At 44.0% G+C, this 19,862-nt stretch overlaps 1 protein-coding gene across 1 annotated transcript; it reads left to right on the top strand.

The window, feature by feature from the left end:
- The first annotated feature begins 11,856 nt into the window (after positions 1-11,856).
- Positions 11,857-15,349, top strand: LOC119522121 (CXXC-type zinc finger protein 1-like). The gene is given in 10 exon segments (XM_037820797.1): positions 11,857-11,880; positions 11,975-12,082; positions 12,199-12,377; positions 12,790-12,997; positions 13,084-13,194; positions 13,553-13,568; positions 13,571-13,601; positions 13,800-13,896; positions 14,975-15,127; positions 15,203-15,349. Coding segments are annotated over 10 exon segments (1,074 nt in total).
- Positions 15,350-19,862: the final 4,513 nt, after the last annotated feature.

Here is a 19,862-nt window from a genome sequence, read left to right as displayed (position 1 = left end):
TATCTGTTCTTCTTGGATTATTGTTCCCCCTTCCTTAATTGCTCTCTACTGCTAGTTCCCCTACATTCTACATTATAAACCATTTGTTTTACATTTTTCAAAGTTCACATTAGTGGTAGCATATAATATTTCTCTTTTTGTGCCTGGCTTATTTCGCTCAGCATTATGTCTTCAAGGTTCATCCATGTTGTCATATGTTTCACCAGATCGTTCCTTCTTACTGCCGTGTAGTATTCCATCGTGTGTATATACCACATTTTATTTATCCACTCATCTGTTGAAGGACATTTGGGTTGTTTCCATCTCTTGGCAATTGTGAATAGTGCTGCTATGAACATTGGCGTGCAGATATCTGTTCGTGTCACTGCTTTCCGATCTTCCGGGTATATACCGAGAAGTGCAATCGCTGGATCGAATGGTAGCTCTATATCTAGTTTTCTAAGGAACTGCCAGACTGTCTTCCAGAGTGGCTGAACCATTATACAGTCCCACCAACAATGAATAAGAGTTCCAATTTCTCCACATCCCCTCCAGCATTTGTAGTTTCCTGTTTGTTTAATGGCAGCCATTCTAACCGGTGTTAGATGGTATCTCATTGTGGTCTTAATTTGCATCTCTCTAATAGCTAGTGAAGCTGAACATTTTTTCATGTGTTTCTTGGCCATTTGTATTTCCTCTTCAGAGAACTGTCTTTTCATATCTATTGCCCATTTTATAATTGGGCTGTCTGTACTATTGTCATTGAGTTGTAGAATTTCTTTGTATATGCAAGATATCAGTCTTTTGTCAGATACATGGTTTCCAAAAATTTTTTCCCATTGAGTTGGCTGCCTCTTTACCTTTTTGAGAAATTCCTTTGAGGTGCAGAAACTTCTAAGCTTGAGGAGTTCCCATTTATCTATTTTCTCTTTTGTTGCTTGTGCTTTGGGTGTAAAGTCTAGGAAGTGGCCGCCTAATACAAGGTCTTGAAGATGTTTTCCTACATTATCTTCTAGGAGTTTTATGGTACTTTCTTTTATATTGAGATCTTTGGTCCATTTTGAGTTAATTTTTGTGTAGGGGGTGAGGTAGGGGTCCTCTTTCATTCTTTTGGATATGGATATCCAACTCTCCCAGCCCCATTTGTTGAAAAGACCATTATGGCTCAGTTCGGTGACTTTGGGGGCCTTATCAAAGATCAGTCGGCCATAGATCTGAGGGTCTATCTCTGAATTCTCAATTCGATTCCATTGATCTATATGTCTATCTTTGTGCCAGTACCATGCTGTTTTGGCAACTGTGGCTTTATAATAAGCTTCAAAGTCAGGGAGTGTAAGTCCTCCCACTTCGTTTTTCTTTTTTAGAGTGTCTTTAGCAATTCGAGGCATCTTCCCTTTCCAAATAAATTTGATAACTAGCTTTTCCAAGTCTGCAAAGTAGGTTGTTGGAATTTTGATTGGGATTGCATTGAATCTGTAGATGAGTTTGGGTAGAATTGACATCTTAATCACATTTAGCCTTCCTATCCATGAACATGGAATATTTTTCCATCTTTTAAGGTCCCCTTCTATTTCTTTTAGTAGAGTTATGTAGTTTTCTTTGTATAGGTCTTTTACATCTTTGGTTAAGTTTATTCCTAGGTACTTGATTTTTTTAGTTGCTATTGAAAATGGTATCTTTTTCTTGAGTGTCTCTTCAGTTTGTTCATTTCTAGCATATAGAAACATTACTGACTTATGTGCATTAATCTTGTATCCCGCTACTTTGCTAAATTTGTTTATTAGCTCTAGTAGGTGTATCGTTGATTTCTCAGGGTTTTCTAGATATAAGATCATATCATCTGCAAACAATGACAGTTTTACTTCTTCTTTTCCAATTTGGATGCCTTTTATTTCTTTGTCTTGCCGGATTGCCCTGGCTAGCACTTCCAGCACAATGTTGAATAACAGTGGTGACAGCGGGCATCCTTGTCTTGTTCCTGATCTTAGAGGGAAGGCTTTCAGTCTCTCACCATTGAGTACTATGCTGGCTGTGGGTTTTTCATATATGCTCTTTATCATGTTGAGGAAGTTTCCTTCAATTCCTACCTTTTGAAGTGTTTTTATCAAAAAGGGATGTTGGATTTTGTCAAATGCTTTTTCAGCATCTATTGAGATGATCAATTGATTTTTCCCTTTCGAGTTTTTAATGTGTTGTAATACATTGATTGTTTTTCTTATGTTGAACCATCCTTGCATGCCTGGACTGAACCCCACTTGGTCAGGGTGTATGATTTTTTTAATGTGTCTTTGGATTCGATTTGCAAGTATTTTGTTGAGGATTTTTGCATCTATATTCATTAGGGAGATTGGCCGGTAGTTTTCCTTTTTTGTAGCATCTTTGCCTGGTTTTGGTATTAGATTGATGTTAGCTTCATAAAATGAGTTAGGTAGTGTTCCATTTTCTTCAATGTTTTGAAAGAGTTTGAGTAAGATTGGTGTCAGTTCTTTCTGGAAAGTTTGGTAGAATTCCCCTGTGAAGCCATCTGGCCCTGGGCATTTATTTGTGGGAAGATTTTTGATGACTGATTGGATCTCTTTGCTTGTGATGGGTTGGTTGAGGTCTTCTATTTCTTCTCTGGTCAGTCTAGGTTGTTCATATGTTTCCAGGAAATTGTCCATTTCTTCTACATTATCCAGTTTGTTGCCATACAGTTGTTCATAGTATCCTCTTATAATTTTTTTAATTTCTTCAGGATCTGCAGTTATGTCACCTTTTTCATTCATTATTTTGTTTATATGGGTCTTCTCTCTTTTTGATTTTGTCAGTCTAGCTAGGGGCTTGTCAATCTTGTTGATCTTCTCAAAGAACGAACTTTTGGTGATATTTATCCTCTCTATTGTTTTTTTGTTCTCTATGTCATTTATTTCTGCTTTAATCCTTGTTATTTCTTTTCTTGTACTTGGTTTAGGATTGGTTTGCTGTTCATTTTCTAGCTTCTTCAGTTGATCCATTAGTTCTTTGATTTTGGCTCTTTCTTCCTTTTTAATATATGCGTTTAGTGCTATAAATTTCCCCCTTAGCACTGCTTTTGCTGCATCCCATAGGTTTTGGTATGTTGTGTTCTCATTTTCATTCGTCTCTATATATTTAGCAATTTCTCTTGCTATTTCTTCTTTAACCCACTGATTGTTTAGGAGTGTGTTGTTTAACCTCCAGGTATTTGTGAATTTTCTAAGTCTCTGATGGTTATTGACTTCTAATTGTATTCCATTGTGGTCAGAGAATGTGCTTTGAATAATTTCAATCTTTTTAAATTTATTGAGGCTTGTTTTATGTCCCAGCATATGATCTATTCTGGAGAAAGTTCCGTGAGCACTAGAAAAGTATGTGTATCCTGGTGATTTGGGATGTAATGTCCTGTAGATGTCTGTTAAATCTAATTCATATATCAGATTGTTTAGGTTTTCAATTTCCTTATTGGTCTTCTGTCTGGTTGATCTATCTATAGGAGAGAGTGATGTGTTGAAGTCTCCCACAATTATTGTGGAAACATCAATTGCTTCCTTTAGTTTTGCCAATGTTTCTCTCATGTATTTTGTGGCACCTTGATTGGGTGCATAGACATTTACGATTGTTATTTCTTCTTGCTGAATTGCCCCTTTTATTAGTATGTAGTGGCCTTCTTTGTCTCTCAAAACATCCCTGCATTTGAAGTCTATTTTATCTGAGATTAATATTGCTACACCTGCTTTCTTTTGGCTGTAGCTTGCATGAAATATTTTTTTCCATCCTTTCACTTTCAGTTTCTTTGTGTCCCTGTGTCTAAGATGAGTCTCTTGTATGCAACATATTGATGGTTCATTTTTTTTTATCCATTCTGCGAATCTATATGTTTTAATTGGGGAGTTTAATCCATTTACATTCAACGTTAAAACCGTGAAGGCATTTCTTGAATCGGCCATCTTATCCTTTGGATTATGTTTGCCATATTTTTCCCTCTCTCTATTAATATCCTTTATTGTACCCATACCGAATCTCTTTAGTACTGAACCTTTCTCCAAGTCTCTCTGTCCTGTCTTTGTTTCTCTGTCTGTAGGGCTCCCTTTAGTATCTCCAGTAGGGCAGGTCTCTTGTTAGCAAATTCTCTCAGCATTTCTTTGTCTGTGAAAAATTTAAGCTCTCCCTCAAATTTGAAGGAGAGCTCTGCTGGATAAAGTATTCTTGGCTGGAAATTCCTCTCACTCAGAATTTTAAATATATCGTGCCACTGCCTTCTCGCCTCCATGGTTGCTGCTGAGTAGTCACTACTTAGTCTTATGCTGTTTCCTTTGTATGTGGTGAATTGCTTTTCTCTTGCTGCTTTCAGAACTTGCTCCTTCTCTTCTATGTTTGACAGTGTGATCAGTATATGTCTCGGAGTGGGTTTTTTTGGATTTATTCTATTTGGAGTTCGCTGAGCATTTATGATTTGTGTATTTATGTTGTTTAGAAGATTTGGGAAGTTTTCCCCAACAATTTCTTTGAATACTCTTCCTAGACCTTTACCCTTTTCTTCCCCTTCTGGGACACCAATGAGTCTTATATTCGGACGTTTCATATTATCTATCATATCCCTGAGGTCCATTTCGAGTTTTTCAATTTTTTTCCCCATTCTTTCTTTTATGCTTTCATTTTCCATTCTGTCATCTTCCAGGTCACTGATTCGTTGTTCAACTTCCTCTAGTCTTGTACTATGAGTGTCCAGAATCTTTTTAATTTGGTCAACAGTTTCTTTAATTTCCATAAGATCATCCATTTTTTTTATTTAGTCTTGCAATGTCTTCTTTATGCTCTTCTAGGGTCTTCTTGATTTCCTTCATATCCCGTACTATGGTCTCATTGTTCATCTTTAGTTCTTTGAGTAGCTGCTCTAGGTGTGTCTCTTCTGGTCTTTTGATTTGGGTGCTTGGGCTTGGGTTATCCATATCGTCTGGTTTTTTTCATATGCTTTATAATTTTCTGTTGTTTTTGGCCTCGTGGCATTTGCTGAACTTGATAGGGTTCTTTTAGGGTTTGTAGACCAGTTGAAGTCCTTATCTCTAATTTATCAGATCTATAGCTTCGTGGAGTACACTTTCTCTAACTAACCAGCAGGTGGCGTCCACGAGCCACCTGTTCTCCACAAGCCAGATCTCCCCTGCTTAGCCTTTTTGGTGAGTTGGGGAGTGAGTCTTGTGGGGCCCAATTGGTGTACCAAGCTTGCGTGTGTAGTTGGTGTTGCCTGCCCTGTATGTGGGGCGTGTTTCTGGGCAGTCGGGGAGGGGGGGTGGCCCTAACAATCAAATCTCCCTGATGATCCTAGAGTTTTAAAGCTACTGCAATAGTCTAATCCTTCAGTTCAGTCCTGCCACAGTTTGTCTCTGCCAGTGACCCACAAGTCTTTGGTATTGGCATATGGCTCCTGAGACTTGCAAGTGGGCCCCTCTTCCAGGCTGTGCACCCCGGGTCCTCTGTTGAGGGATGACTGTGCTATGTCACAGGTGAGTGCCGTCCCCCCAGGGCAGTTCTGGGCTGCTGGGCTGTGTTGGGAGGCTCCCAGTCTGCTCAAATGATGGCTGAATGGGGCTTTGTTAATTCACACTGCTCCCCCTTCCCAGCTCTGGGACATTCAGTTGAGGTTGCAGGGAAGGCTAATGTCCACGCCCAGTTTTGTGGTGTGTGCCTGTTATTTGAAGCACTTCCGTCACACTGGGTTGTCTGGGGCAGCTCTGGGCTATGGGGCTGGCGATGGGCAGGAGTGTTTCCTGTCCACCAGGATGGTGGCTGTGAGCGGACACCCCCCTTTTCTTGGGAAGTTGTGTTGTTTAGTGAATTTTCTCAGCCACTGGATTATTGCCTTTTGTCTCAGAGCTCTCTTAGTTCTGCTCTTGATTTGACGTGCCCAAATTTCAATTCTTTGAAGCTTTCTGTATTGAGCTTCTTAGAGTAATTGTTTTAGAAAAAGCAAAAAGGATTTAAAAAAAAAAAAAAAAACACGGCCCTCCTCAGAGATCTAATGGGTTATTGAAATGCTAATAGACAAAGCAACCAGGGCCATTAAGGAAAGATGCACAGGGCAGAGAGATCAGCCTTGCTTCGGGATTTGCATATGCGCCTCAAGGCCTGATCTCTGCCCTTCCCCTTTCTGTGTTCACCAGAACTCCAAAAATCCTCTGCTTTTATTTTGGAGTTTTTCGTGTTGTTTTTTTTCTATGCCTGTCTCCTCTCTGCTGGGCTGGCTGCTCTCAGAGTCTCTGGTGTCTGGTCTCAGTCTATCTATGGTTGGAGTTTGAATCAGTAGAATGAGTTTCCGATAAGAGCAGCCACTGCAATTCTCCCTTCTCCTTCCTGGAGCTGACAGCCCCTCCTCCCCCGGGACTGAGCCTGGCAGGGAGGGGCGCGGGTCCCCTGGCCGCAAAAACTTACAGATTTCGCTGATCTCAGCAGTTCCACGTTTTCATGAGTGTTGTATGAAGTATGCCCAAAGACAGATTGCTCTGTGGTGTCCAGTCCACGCAGTTCCTGGCTTTTTACCTACTTTCCTGGAGGAGTAACTAAAACATACAGCTCACCAGTCTGCCATCTTGCCCTGCCTCCCACCTTACTTCTTGGCAAATAGTTGTTCATAGTATCTTCTTATAATCCTTTTTTATTTCTGTGGAGTCAGTAGTAATGTTCCCGTTTTCATTTCTGATTTTAGCTATTTTTTCCTCTCTCTTTTTTTCTTTTCAGTCTAGCTAAAGGTTTGTCAATTTTATTGATCTTTTCAAAGAACCAACTTTTGGTTTTGTTGGTTCCCTGTATTATTTTATTGTTATCTATTTCCTTTATATCTGCCCTAGCCTGTAATTTCTTTCCTTTTGCCTGCTTTGGGTTTAGTTTGCTCTGCTTTTTCTAGATGCATCAGTTGTGAGGTTAGTTCCCTGGCTTGAGATCTTTCTTCTTTTTTAATATATGCATTTCCTTTTAAGTTTTCTGATTAGCTTATTGTTTCCCCCAACTGTTAGAAATTGCTTCCCTCATTTAGCTATGATGTGGAAACATTTGACAAACGGTCCCCAGGGAGAGAGGCTTTTAGCACTGGGCAAGTTGAATCGTTTGAGTGGGTTCTTCCAGTGAACCACCAGACAAGTCAAATAATTCCTCTTCTTTAGGAATGAGACTTTGAAAGAGCTTCAGCTGTCTTTCGCCCTCCAGTACCAGCCATGCAGACTGATATTTTATAAGGCTACAGCTGAGCCTGGGAGTGGGAGCATGAGACTAATGTAAGTTAAAATCCCTAAGTCCACTGTTCTTCCTAAGATTCAGCAGATTTTCTTGACTAAATGCTTCTGTGCCAGTTTGAAATGGAACACTGGGCATACAGCAGTGACCAAGACAGATATTGTCCCTGCCCTCATTTCTAGTGAGGAAGATGGACATGAAACAGGTGTGAGAGGTTCAGGCAACACCCCCTTTTCTTTTTAATTTCAAGATTAAAATAAAAAAAAATCCTTTGCTATTATAATTAAGTCCACAAGTACATTCAGAAGAGAGGCAGATCACCCAGTTGGAAACACAGCACAACGAGGTGCCCAGATGGTAATGCTCAAGCTGTCTTGAAGGGTGATCAAAGCAAACAGGTTGTAATCTTCCACAATGAGAATCCTTTTGTTTATCCTATTTTTACCGTTTGGTCTAACGATGTTTGCCTCATAATTTATTTCAGAGTGTTTTATTAAGTGCCCATAAGATTGGAATTTGTACATAGTCATTATGAATTGACATAAGGAGCAACCCTCTCAATCCAAAGAAATGCTTTTTTGTCTTAGTCTTTTTGGTCTGCTTTTAACATAACCAACCTTGCTTTCTTTTGATTAGCATTTGTCTAGCAAATTTTCTTCTATCCCTTTACTTCCAAACTTCTCTGATTCCTCAGGATTTACTATGTTTGGTGTAAAGAGCATATAGCTGGCTTTGTTAATTTTCATCCAAAATTACCATTTTTTAACTTTAATTGGAGAGTTTACTCTATTAACGTTTTCTATTACTGACAAACAGGAACTTGTTCCCACATTCTTACATTTTGCTTTCTATTTTTCCTGCCCTTTCTATAAATCTTTTTCTACTCTCTTGACTTTTAAACATTTATTTACATGCTTCTATTTGTTTTTCTCATCACTTACCCCGTAACTAAAATAATAGCAGATAGTTAAATAATAAGAAATAATAATAATAATTGGAAATGATAAGGAGGGAAATTTCCCTGCCGAATAAAATAAGGCAATGATCACTCACCAGCAGTATGTGAAACAGTGTGGTTCTGGTGTCAGAAAAGACAAGAGTGTGCATGAAGGCCTGTGGCCATGTTCTGCAGATGGGGCCATGTTGTGCAGAGCGGCGCACATCGCCCTGGAGCCTTAGTAGCTGCCCTATTTGAACTTCACGCGGCACAGCAGCTCCGCAGCCGGTCTTGAGCAAGCGCAAACCCAAGGCTTTGAAGAAGGGGCGGGGCGAGCGTCGATGCCAGAGCCGAAAAGGGCTCTACCAGCCATTTCAATGCACCTACCACGAGGCTCCACATGCTTTAGCACCCGTGGTGCGCTGAGGTATTTTGCAGGGGTCTTGACGAGGGACTGTGGGTTTTGTGACTGGAGGGGTAGATGTGGGTGATTTTGGAGTTGATAATGAGGGTTTTGAGGGTCAGGAAGGAGACTTGCTTCATGAATGCTTAGATCAGTAATTTCTGTCTTTCTTCTTTTCTCATATTCTCATTAAGGTCTTAAAGTTCTATTTAAGACCACTAGTTTCATATGTATTGTTTTTGTTATTGTTAAATTTGAAGTGTTTTGCAGTTTCAGCTATTTTTCTTTTCACCAAGAGTGTCTTTCCAATTCCCAAGGAAAGTTAAGCCTTTTATTGATTTCTAATGCAACTTATTTGTAGACTGTGTGATGCTTATTTACTGGTATGTGTTTAGATTTCCTTTAAGGCTGAGTCCGAAGTCAGTTTTTATTGATATTGCATCTCCAGCTTGAAAATAGTATGTGTTCTCCAACTGATAATTGTCTTGTTCAAAACGCATATATTCTTGCTGTGTGTGCGTACTTGCTTTATTAAGTACTGAGAGTAGTATATATGTATATGCACACACACAAATAAATATTTGTATTTCTGTTTCTGTTTATGTATTTTAAGTGGTGTTATTGAGCACAGGTAGGAGTACACTTCAGAATAAGATTGCCAAATGACCCTAGGTGGTGTGGTCAGGGCAGACGAGATCAAGTGTGTTTGGGCGGACAGGGCAGAGCCTGCCATATTCAGACGGCGAGGAAAGCAAGGCTTGGCATTTTTCAGCATGTAGGGGACCATGTCAGAAGAGAGTATGTTAAGGAGTGCTGGGTGTAGCAGGAGCGCCGGGTGTAGCAGGAGCACCTGAGAGGGTTGGGGTAGGGGCGGAGCCTGGTGTGGGGGCAGGGCTGGGTGTGTTCGGGGCCGCCTATGGGGCCCACGGGGCGGGGAGCGTAAGGTGAGACCGAGTGTGTCCTTGAGGACAAAGTGGACCTGCGGGGCCTGGAGAGTCGAGGTAGACTGGGCGGGAGGGAGGGCTGAGCAGGTCTGAAGGGCGGGGCCAAGTGTATTTGGGCGGGCCGAGCAGAGGTGGGCTTCTCTGGGCCCATGGTGCTGGGCAGGCAGGGTAGGGCTGGACCAGGTATGTCCGGGAGACAGGCACGGGGCAGGCTGGGCCAAGCAAGTCTGAGAGAATGGAGCCTAGCTTTTCTGAGCAGATAGGCAGGGCCTTATGCATCTAGCTGGGCAGGATGGGGCCAGATGTCCAGACGGGCCAGGAGGTCAGGTGGGCACTTGGATAAGGTGGGCAGGCAGGGCCAGGTGATTATCAGTCATTCCCAGGTGGGTATCCAGGCAGGTGTGGTTGAACCACTCCAGATTGGCCGGAGGGTGAAGCCAGGAGTTTGGGGGCAGGGTGGGCTGCCCCCACCCACTTGGGGCTTACCCAGACCACTCTTCCCACCAGTTCAGGAATCCTACTTGTAATTCCTGGTCTCTGGTGAGTCCAGGACACAGGGCAGATGGGGGAGTGGAGCTGGTGCCGAGGGTCTGCCCCTCAGCTTTTGCCTGTGACACCCTTGGAGACCTTGCTGTGGTCCCACTGGCCACTGCTCACTTCACAGCTGCCTCAACCACAGAAGTCCAGGCTGACCCAGAAGTACCAGACTGCAGTGGTGCCATTGGCAATAAAGGAGGCACCTGAGACCACAGCCACAGCCCAGCTGTTGTTTCAAGGGGATCTTCCAGGATCCTTGCATAGGGGACTATTTTTTTTTACATTTTTATTGTGAAATATAGCATATATACAGAACAGTGATAACTTTCAAAGTATGATTTAACAAGTAGTTATATAGGTAATTTCACAGAATATTAAGGGTAACAGTTCCATAGTTTTGGTTCTTTCCTTATTGTGAAATATAGCATATATACAGAAAGGTGATAACTTGCAAAGTACAATTTAATGAGTAGTTATAGAGCAAATTTCAAAGAATGTTATAAGTTACAATTCCACTATTTGTGTTATTTCCTTCTAGCTATTCTAATACCCTAGCATCTAAATACACACACACACACACACACACACACACACACACACACACACACATGATTCAGTATTCCTAATCCTTTGTTAAATCCTTTCTTGTCTGTTGCTACTCCTTCGTCTTGTTCAATCACTTTCTCAGTCTTCAGGGATGTCTAGGCAGTGACCCCCCTAACTTGTTCATCTTCAAAAAGGGTGTCGACATCATTATGGGGAAGGCGCCTGCCTCTGATTGATGTTCCTGAAGAGGCTGTTGTCTCTAGGTTTGGGGACTTTTCTGGCATAGGAACACTCTAGAGGATTTCAGTTTCTGAAAAATAAACCTAGTGAGTGATGCTTTTATAGAGTCTCATATAGTTGACCTAGGTATTCTTTAGTATTTTCAGGACCACTGTTGTTTAGAGCCTGGCTCACCGCGGCCATTCGGAACATCTAGCTGGGTCATGCATAAGAGTAACCTCAAGGATAGCCTCTCAACTCAATTTGAAATCCCTTAGCCACTGAAACCCCACCTTGCTACCTTTCCCTTCCCTCTTTTGATCAAGAAGGCATTCTCAATCCCTGGATGCCAGGGCCAAGCTCATTCCTGGGAGTTGTGTTCTACGTTGCCAGGGAGACTCACTCCCCTGGGAGTCATGTCCCACATAGGTGGGAGGTTAATGAATTTATTTGCGGAGTTGGGCTTAGAGAGAGAAAGACCACATCAGAGCAACAAAAGAGGTTCTCTGGAGGTGACTCTTAGGCATAATTATAGGTAGGCTTAGCCTCCCCTTTACAGTCATAAGTTTCACAAGATTGAGGGCTTGACATATTAAGCAGGGGATTCCTAATGTCACATAGCTCACATTCTGTCCAAGACAAGCAATTTCACACATTATCTTCACATAGTTGGGAAATCATCATCACTCTCAATTTTAAACAATTATCATAACACAAAACACCCCAAAGCTCTTATCAGCCCCTGATTATTCATCCCTAGTGTTAGTGTAGTACTGGTAAGGTATTCCTATTAAATTTAGTCTATAATATGCAATGGGTACTTTTACCCATATACCACACTGTTGTTAACTCTTTGTACCAGTGTCATACCTCAGAAGTATAACATGCAAATGCTTATTTATATTTGTAGTGCTAATTTGTGGGATACATGCCTTTAAATAACCACTTTCAATCACATTCACCTTTAACTGATACTTATAATCCCATTAATGAACAATCGTCACCCCATAGGGGACTTTTGACAGTCAAGGCCTGGTGAGTGTATGGCAGGGTCCTGGAGTGGAAAGATGGAGGACATGAAGGCAGAGATGGTCAGCAATAATGAGGAGAGAGGAGGCAGGGACTGTCCAAAGACAATGTGAGAAACAAGTGGAGAAGCACTGTGAGCATTTTCCTGGCTTGCAGGTCTGGATGAGTAACACCAAGGAGTTCCCTTTCCTGGGTCCTGCTCTGCAGAAGCGAGCAGTGAATGTGAAGCACATGAAGCAATGGAAGAACAAGGTGGAGCCAAAGGTGACAGAAATGATGGGATGGGGGCATGGAGGAAGAGGTTAGGGGCAGAATACAGGACAGGGATACAGGGGTTGGGGCTGACTTTCACTCCCCTGACCACTCTTGCCCCACGGAAGGAGAAGAAGCAGAAGCAGAAACACAAGCACAAGCACATGGATGCGTGGAAACAACCACAGCAGGAAGATGTCAAGGACCCAGACTTGCTGCAGCAGTGCTGGGGGCCTGGCTGCGTGTATCCCACCCGGCCTGGCTCCAAGTACTGCTCAGATGACTGTGGCATGAAGCTGGCAGCTGAGTGAGTGCACCTGGAGGTTAAGGGACAAGGGATGGAGTAGGGCGTTATCTGTACCATCTGCTTCATCCACCCACTCACCCATGCATCCTCCAACCATTCAGCCATCCTCCATCCCCAACCCAACTACTCACCCATCCAGCCACCCTTACAGCCACCCACCCACTGAACTCCCCCCCACCCATCCACCCATTCATCCTCATTCCACACCACCAACCCATTCTTCCACTCTTCCTGTCACTCACCCACCCATCCATCTACTCACTTATCCATCCACCCATTTAGTCACTCATTCACCAACACTCATTCATCCACTGTTCAATATCCTACACATTCATGTTTCAATCACTCATCCATTTATTCCTCCTTTGATGCTCCACCCACCCTTTCCATTCCTTGCTGTCTCCACCTCTAGCCGCATCTATGAGATCCTGCCACAGCGTATCCAGCAGTGGCAGAAGAGTCCCTGCATTGCTGAGGAGCATGGCAAGAAAATGCTCGAGCGCATCCACCGTGAGCAGCAGGATGCCCACACCCGCCTGAAGGACATGGAGTGCCATTTCCATGAACTTGAGGCCATCATCCTGCGCGGCAAGCAGCAAGCTGTGTGCCAGGATGAGGAGGTGAGCAGGTATGGGTGGGATGGGGCCGAAAGGTGCCTGATCTCTTGCCCTGCACTGTTTACTGGCTCCTCCACTGCCCCATGCAGAGCAACAAAGGGGACAGGAAAAACACTGATCTGAAGATCTTCTGTGTCTCCTGTGGGCAACCCATCAGTACACGCATCGCCCTGCGCCACATGGAGCACTGCTTCTCCAAGGTTGGGCAATTGGCTGGGGCTCAGATGGGCAGGGATATTTTGGGCTGGATGGGGTGGAGCTTGGGCAGAGTCCATGTGGGGGGTGGGCAGGTTTGGTGCTTGAGTGTTTGTTGTAGGAATGAATGCAACACACATCCATGGCTCCACTCATTTGTGCTCTCTCCCCACCTCCTGCACAGAAGCCAAGGTTGAGGCATTAGCCAGCAGTGAGCAGGGCAGGGGGTGGGGCAGGGCAGCATTGGCTGGGCAGATGGGAGCATCAGGGTCCACAGGGGACAGATGTGTTGTTTGGGACCTTGTCATGTGTGGGCATGCAGCGTACATCCAGACTTCCTCCCATTTCTTTTCTTCCTTCCAGTATGAGTGCCAGTTGTCCTTGGGTCTATGTATCCCACGTGCGTCGAGGGGTGAGTGTGAGTGCTCGTCAGGGTCAGGGGCATGATGTCAACAAGGTCAGGGGCAGGGCTGGGCAGTCACTGACAAGATGGGGGCATGGTTAGAGACACGGTATGGGTGGGATTGGTTTGTGCACAAGGGGTGGGCAGGGCTGCTGGGGGATCTCCTTCCTCCTGACTTTCACCACCTCACTTTCCACCCACCTCCAGGGCCACGCGGCTCTTCTGTGACGTCTACAACCCACAGACCCGGACCTACTGTAAGCGGCTCCAGGTGCTGTGCCCTGAGCACTCACAAGACCCCAAGGTGAGGCTCTCCCTTCCCTACTTCCCCACACCCTCCAGTCCTGCAGTCCTCCCTACCTGAGTATCCTCTGTGCCACCCTCCTCTCTGCCTGACTGCCTTCCATTTCTTCTTTCCTCCTGCCTAGGTGTGCCCCATTCCTCACGCATTTCTCCCCTCTTCTCTGTATGACTGCCTTCCGTTTCTCCCCTCCTCCCTGCCTGACCATCCCACATTTCTCTCCTCCTCCCTGTATGACCTCCTCAATTCTCCTCTTCTTCACCCTCCGGCTTCCCTCCATTCTTACCATTCTCCCTGCATCACTGCCCCCCAATTCTCCCTGCCTGCCCTCTCCTAAATCCTTTCTTCATCATCCATTCCTCACACCCTCCCTGAGTGCCCCATGTTACTCTACACCTCCTCCCTCCTTCCTCACCTTCTCTCATTCCTCACCTCTTTCCTCCCTGTTTCCTCACCTCCTTCCCTAACTCCTCAGCCCCTTCCTCCCTCCTTCCCTCACTCCCCACCTCCTTCCTCACCTCCTTCCCTCAGTCCTCACCTCCCTTCCTCCCTCCTTCCTCACCTCCCTCCCTTATTCCTCACTTCCTTCCCTCACTCCCCACCTCCTTCCTCCCTCCTTCCTCACCTCCTTCCTCACCTCCTTCCCTCATTCCTCACCTCCTCTCTGCCTCACCAACTTCCATTCATCTACTTCTTCTCTGACTTCCCCTCAATCCTTCCCTCCTCCCTGTCTGACTGCCTTCCATCCCCCCTGTTCTCTCTGCCTGACCTCCCCCTGTCCCTGCCCTTCTCCCTGTTGCTGTCTATTCTTCTGTCCTTCCTAGATGATCACCCCATTCCTCCATCCCTGCTTGATCAACTGCATTCCTTCATCCTCCATGCTTGCTCATCCCCTCTTTGCCCCCTTCCCAGCCTGATCACTCCAAATTCTTCCCCCTGCGTCATCGCTCCCCATTCCCCTTCTCCCTATGTATCTGCCTTCCACCCCTCCATCTACCCTGTTTGATCATCTCCTTTCCCTCCTGTCCTGCCCGCCTGATCAGTCCCCACTGCTACTCCCATTCTTCATTCTTCCCCACAGGTATCAAATGATGAGGTGTGTGGTTGCCCACTAGTGCACAATGTCTTTGAGCTCACGGGTGATTTCTGTCACCTCCCCAAATGCCTGTGCAACCGCCACTACTGCTGGGAAAAGCTGTGGCGTGCTGAAGTGGACCTGGAGCGTGTGCGTGCGGTAGGCTACAGTGCTGAGTGGGGCTGGGGGCCGGATAGGATCCTGGAATCCACCTCTCATGCTCCTCTCCCACAGTTGCACAAGCTGGAGTTGCTGCTTGAGCAGGAGCACAAGGTTCACACGGCTATGACGAACCGGGCGGGACTGCTGGCCCTGATGCTTCATGAAACAATCCAGCACGACCCGCACACTACTGACCTGCGCACCAATGTAGACAGCTGAGCCCTGCCCATCCTGGGTCCTGTACCCACACCCTGGGAAGAAACAGCTGCCCCGTGATTTGTCTACACGCCTGTCCCTCTATCCATCTCTTTCTCAGGGACTCAGAGTTTCTGCCTGTGTCTCTCTGACCACCATTTGATCCCCTGTCTCTTTCTGTCTGCCTCCCCTGGGAGGGTGTCTCAAATCCCCCCTGTTCCAGTCTGTTCCTCCACCACTCTCTCTTCCTCTCCTGAACTGGGCAGGGGCCAGGAATTCTGTCCTCCTTCACCTCCCACAGTCCAGAGTTTTGTTAATAAACTTGGGAAGAAGTCCCTTTCATAGACCCCTAAACCCATCTCTGTGACCTCACACCCAATTCCAAAGCCAAGGGTGGTGGGTGACTGAGCACCCGTACTTAGGAGGGGCTTGCAGTGCACGTGCAGGGGTGGCTGTGAGGTGAGCCCACTCAGTGCTCAGTGGGTCCCTTCCGTCAGGGAAGATGCAATCTTACAAAGAGGGGACCGGTGACCCCTGTTCCCTGCAGACTCCCACCTGGGCCGCGGGTATATGGTTGTCATCTGATTAGTGCACAGCCACTTTACCAATTCCTGTATAACTGTTAACACTCCCCAGGCCAGAGATGTTGCACAGAGGCTGGGGTAGGACAGCCTCCTTGTTAGATCCCTCTTGGGAAGGTGGGGAGAGGTGAGTGTGGTATAGCCCTCTCTGATGATTCCACCTGGGGACACTGGGGGGATTCAGGGTTGTACAGTCCTCTTCACTCCACCTGCCACGACCCACCATGCCTGGCCATCATGTCCTGGCCCTCCCCGAACCCCTGCTCTGGTTCCACCCTTTCCATCCTGCCCTGTCCATTAAGCCACGCCCATTCCACGCCCAGAGGGTTGCCTGAAGAGGGCTGGGACCTCTGCACATCTGCCTTTGCCAGCCCCAGTCAGGCCTCCTATGTCAGCGGAGGTGTGTCCAGTAGCGCTGCCTGTGGGTACTGGCGTCTCGAACGAGGCACTGGAACCACTTCTCCTGTTTTTTCTATCCTCACTGGTCTCTTTTCGATTCTTTTTTATAAATTTTCATAATTATTCTTTTCCTAGGAACTCACATATTTCACCTAAATATTTGAATATATTGCTCTGGATTTATACCTCATAATTCACTACAAGTAGTTTATATTACTACCTGTCTTGTGTAATCTCTTTTTTTATTAATCCATTTAGATACTCATTTGAAAGGACCAGCTCTTTGTTTTATTTATATTACATAATTTTATATTTATTTATTTACTATTTTATTTTTATAAATTACCACTTCCTGATTTTTTTTGTTTTGTATTTATATGGGTTTTAAAATCTTCATTGTTTTTGTTTAATTTTATTGTTCTTTTTCTAATTTATTGGGTTTATTCCTAACTCAATTATTTTTGGTTTTCCTGTCTTTTTTATAGTAAAGTATTTGAGGCTATAAACTTTCTTTTAAAGGCAGCTGTGTCTCAAATTTTCTGGTATAAAAGGTGCAACTTCAGAATTGATTTCTCACTTTTATCTTAGGTTATTGAAGAAAGCTTCTTAGTTTTTAATTAGTTAAAACAGTTTGGTTGTCTTTTCATTCTTTTTTTGTAATTCTGTTTTTACTGTAATTACAGAATGTGGCCTGCTGAATCTGAACTTGTGAATATTATTGAAGACGTTCGTTGTGGCCCAGATATTCAACTGAATTTTGTAAAAGTTCTACAGATTTATGGGAAGAAAATATATTCTCTGATTGTTACATACAGATTTCTCATTAGGACTTTCCCATCTAAGTTGATAACTAACTTATTTTTTGTTTCTGTCTACTTCAGATTTTATATTATAAAAAGTTAGAATAAATCTGTTGCAATATTTTAAACAAATTCCTTCCGTGGTTCTGTGTTTTTCAGTGGAGGGGATTCCTAGAGCTTTATATCTTGGGTCAATTTGTACAATACCATTATGTATTGCCCTTGTTTTGTCTGTTGAGTGATTTTGACCTTGAATATTATTAATTATTATATCACCACTCCTGCTTTTATTTCCTGCCATTTACCTGGTATAAGCAGTTTATGCACACATCATGTCACCCCACACTCTCAGCACTTTGAAGACATTGAAACACAGAAATAATGTTTACTGGGAGCTAACTCTCTGCAAGGTTCAGTATTGCATAGTGACTGAGTGTGGGTAATTTGGATTCAGTAGACATGGCTTAAATATTTCCCTGTCCTACTTGCTAGCAGTGTGACCTTGGGACAAATGGTCTAGTCACTGACCTCAGCTTCTTCTACTGTAAAATGGACCTAATGAAAATCATTATCACTTGGCTGACAGGGTTACAGTGTAAATTAAATGAGGTGCCTGATATCCGTCACCAGAGCCTCAGGGCAGGTCATAGGAAGCAGCAGATTCTAGACTTGCTGCCCCTGAGACAGATCAGGATCCTCCTGCTGAGAGTGAGCAACTTGTGGCTGATGTCACCACATCCAGAGTCCTGCCTGTTTCAGTGGAAAATGTGATGTGTCCGTTGGAGGAAAGGTGGGATGTGGAGGGTCCAGTCCCACAGCCTAGGGGAGAGGAGGAGGCAGCTCCCTACAGGGTGTCTGAGGGTGGGGGTGGACACCAGCCATAGCCAGGGAAACGCTAACCCCCTATTCTCAGCACAGGCTCTTCACTCTCCATCGGCTCTTTACAGACCCTCAGCTGATCCCCACCAGAGCCTCCTTTCCCCGTGGCCTCCGGGAATCTACTGATTTCTCCTCTATCCTGATCTAGGTGCACAAAATATCTCTCTTTTTTGGAACTTAGAGAATGGCAGGGTGGTAGAGTGACAACCATCTCTACTGCCCTTCCAGTTGTCCCTCCTCCTTTCAAAGATAGGGAAGGGGCGTGGGAAGGTGTGCGATTTGCACAGGTCTCTCAGGTTGTGAGTGGCAGCACTGGAGTGGAACCAGGTCTCTGAATGAGCTTCGAACCCCACCCCACTACAGCCAAGACCAAGTTTCCCACTAAAAGTTCCCTTTCAGATGCTCCCAACATTCAGAACTTCCTGTGGATATTCTCATCTCTGGGGAAAGGTTTGTCATCACAGGGGCTCAGGGTCATGTGGTCTATAAGACAGCATACATATTTTTTTCCATTTTTTATTAGAGCAGCTGTAAGTTTCCAGAAAAATCATGTAGAAAATACTAAGTTCCCTTATACACCCACCCCCGCCAGTTATCCTTATCATTAACATTTTGCATTAGTGTGGTACATTTATTATGTAATATTGTTATAATTATACCATTAACTATAGCCCTCAGTTTACATTAGGGTTCACTCTTTGTGTTGTATAGTTCTATGTTCTTTTCTTAAATTCTGGTTACATGTACAACCTGAAATATCCCTATTATAACCACTTTCAAATATACAATTCATTGTTGTTAGTTACATTCACAATGTTGTGCCATAATCACGGCCATCCATTGCCAAAACTTTCCCATCACCCTGAAGAGAAACTCTGTGCCAATTAATCATTAATTCCCCATTCTCCACCTCACCATATCCCCTGATAACCTGTATTCTCGTTTCCAGCTCTATGAATTTGCATATTCTAATTATTTCATATCGATGAGATTGTACAATATTTGTCCTTTAGTGCCTGACTTATTTCACTCAACATGATTATCTTCAGGGTTCATCCATGTTGTAGCATGCAATAGAACTTCATTCCTTCTTATGGTTGAATAATATTCCATTGTAAATGTATACATTTTATTTAGCCATTCGTCAGTTGATGGACACTTGAGCTGCTTCCATCTTTTGGCAGTTTTGAATAATGCTGCTATGACATTGGTGTGCAAATGTCTGTTCTAGTCCCTGCTTTTAGCTCTTTTGGGTATATACCTAGAAAGGGGAATCCTGGGTCATATGGTAATTCTATAAGTTTCTGCGGAATCGCTAAATAGTCTTCCACAGCGGCTGCACTATTGTACATTCCCACCAGCAACGAATGAGTGTTCTCTTTCTCCACATCCTCTCCAATACTTGCTATTTTCTGTTTTTTTTAATAGTAGCCATTCTACTGGGTGTGAAATGATATCTCATTATGGTTTTGATTTGCATTTCCCTATGGCTAATGATGTTGCACATCTTTTCATGTGCTGTTTGGCCCCAATGGGCGTTAGTGCATCTTCTTTGGAGAAATGTCTATTCAAGTCGTTTGCCCATTTTAAAATTAGGTTGTTTAGCTTTTTGTAGTTGAACGGTAGGATTTCTTTATATATTCTGGATATTAAACCCTTATCAGATATATTGTTTCCAAATACTTCCTCCCATTCTGAAGGTTGTCTTTTTACTTTCTTGATAAAGTCTTCTGATGTACAAAATCAAAATATCTTGATGGAGTCTCATTTTCCTATTTTTTTTTTTTTTTTTCTTTTTTTGTTCATGCTTTTGGTGTAAAGTCTAAGAAACCATTGCCTAATACAAGATTGAAGATATTTTCTTCTAGGAGTTTCATA

Source organism: Choloepus didactylus, chromosome X (assembly GCF_015220235.1).
Source record: "Choloepus didactylus isolate mChoDid1 chromosome X, mChoDid1.pri, whole genome shotgun sequence".
NCBI lineage: Eukaryota > Metazoa > Chordata > Mammalia > Pilosa > Megalonychidae > Choloepus > Choloepus didactylus.
The sequence above is the reverse complement of the archived record's forward strand: the minus strand, read 5'-3'. Positions and strand labels throughout refer to the sequence as shown.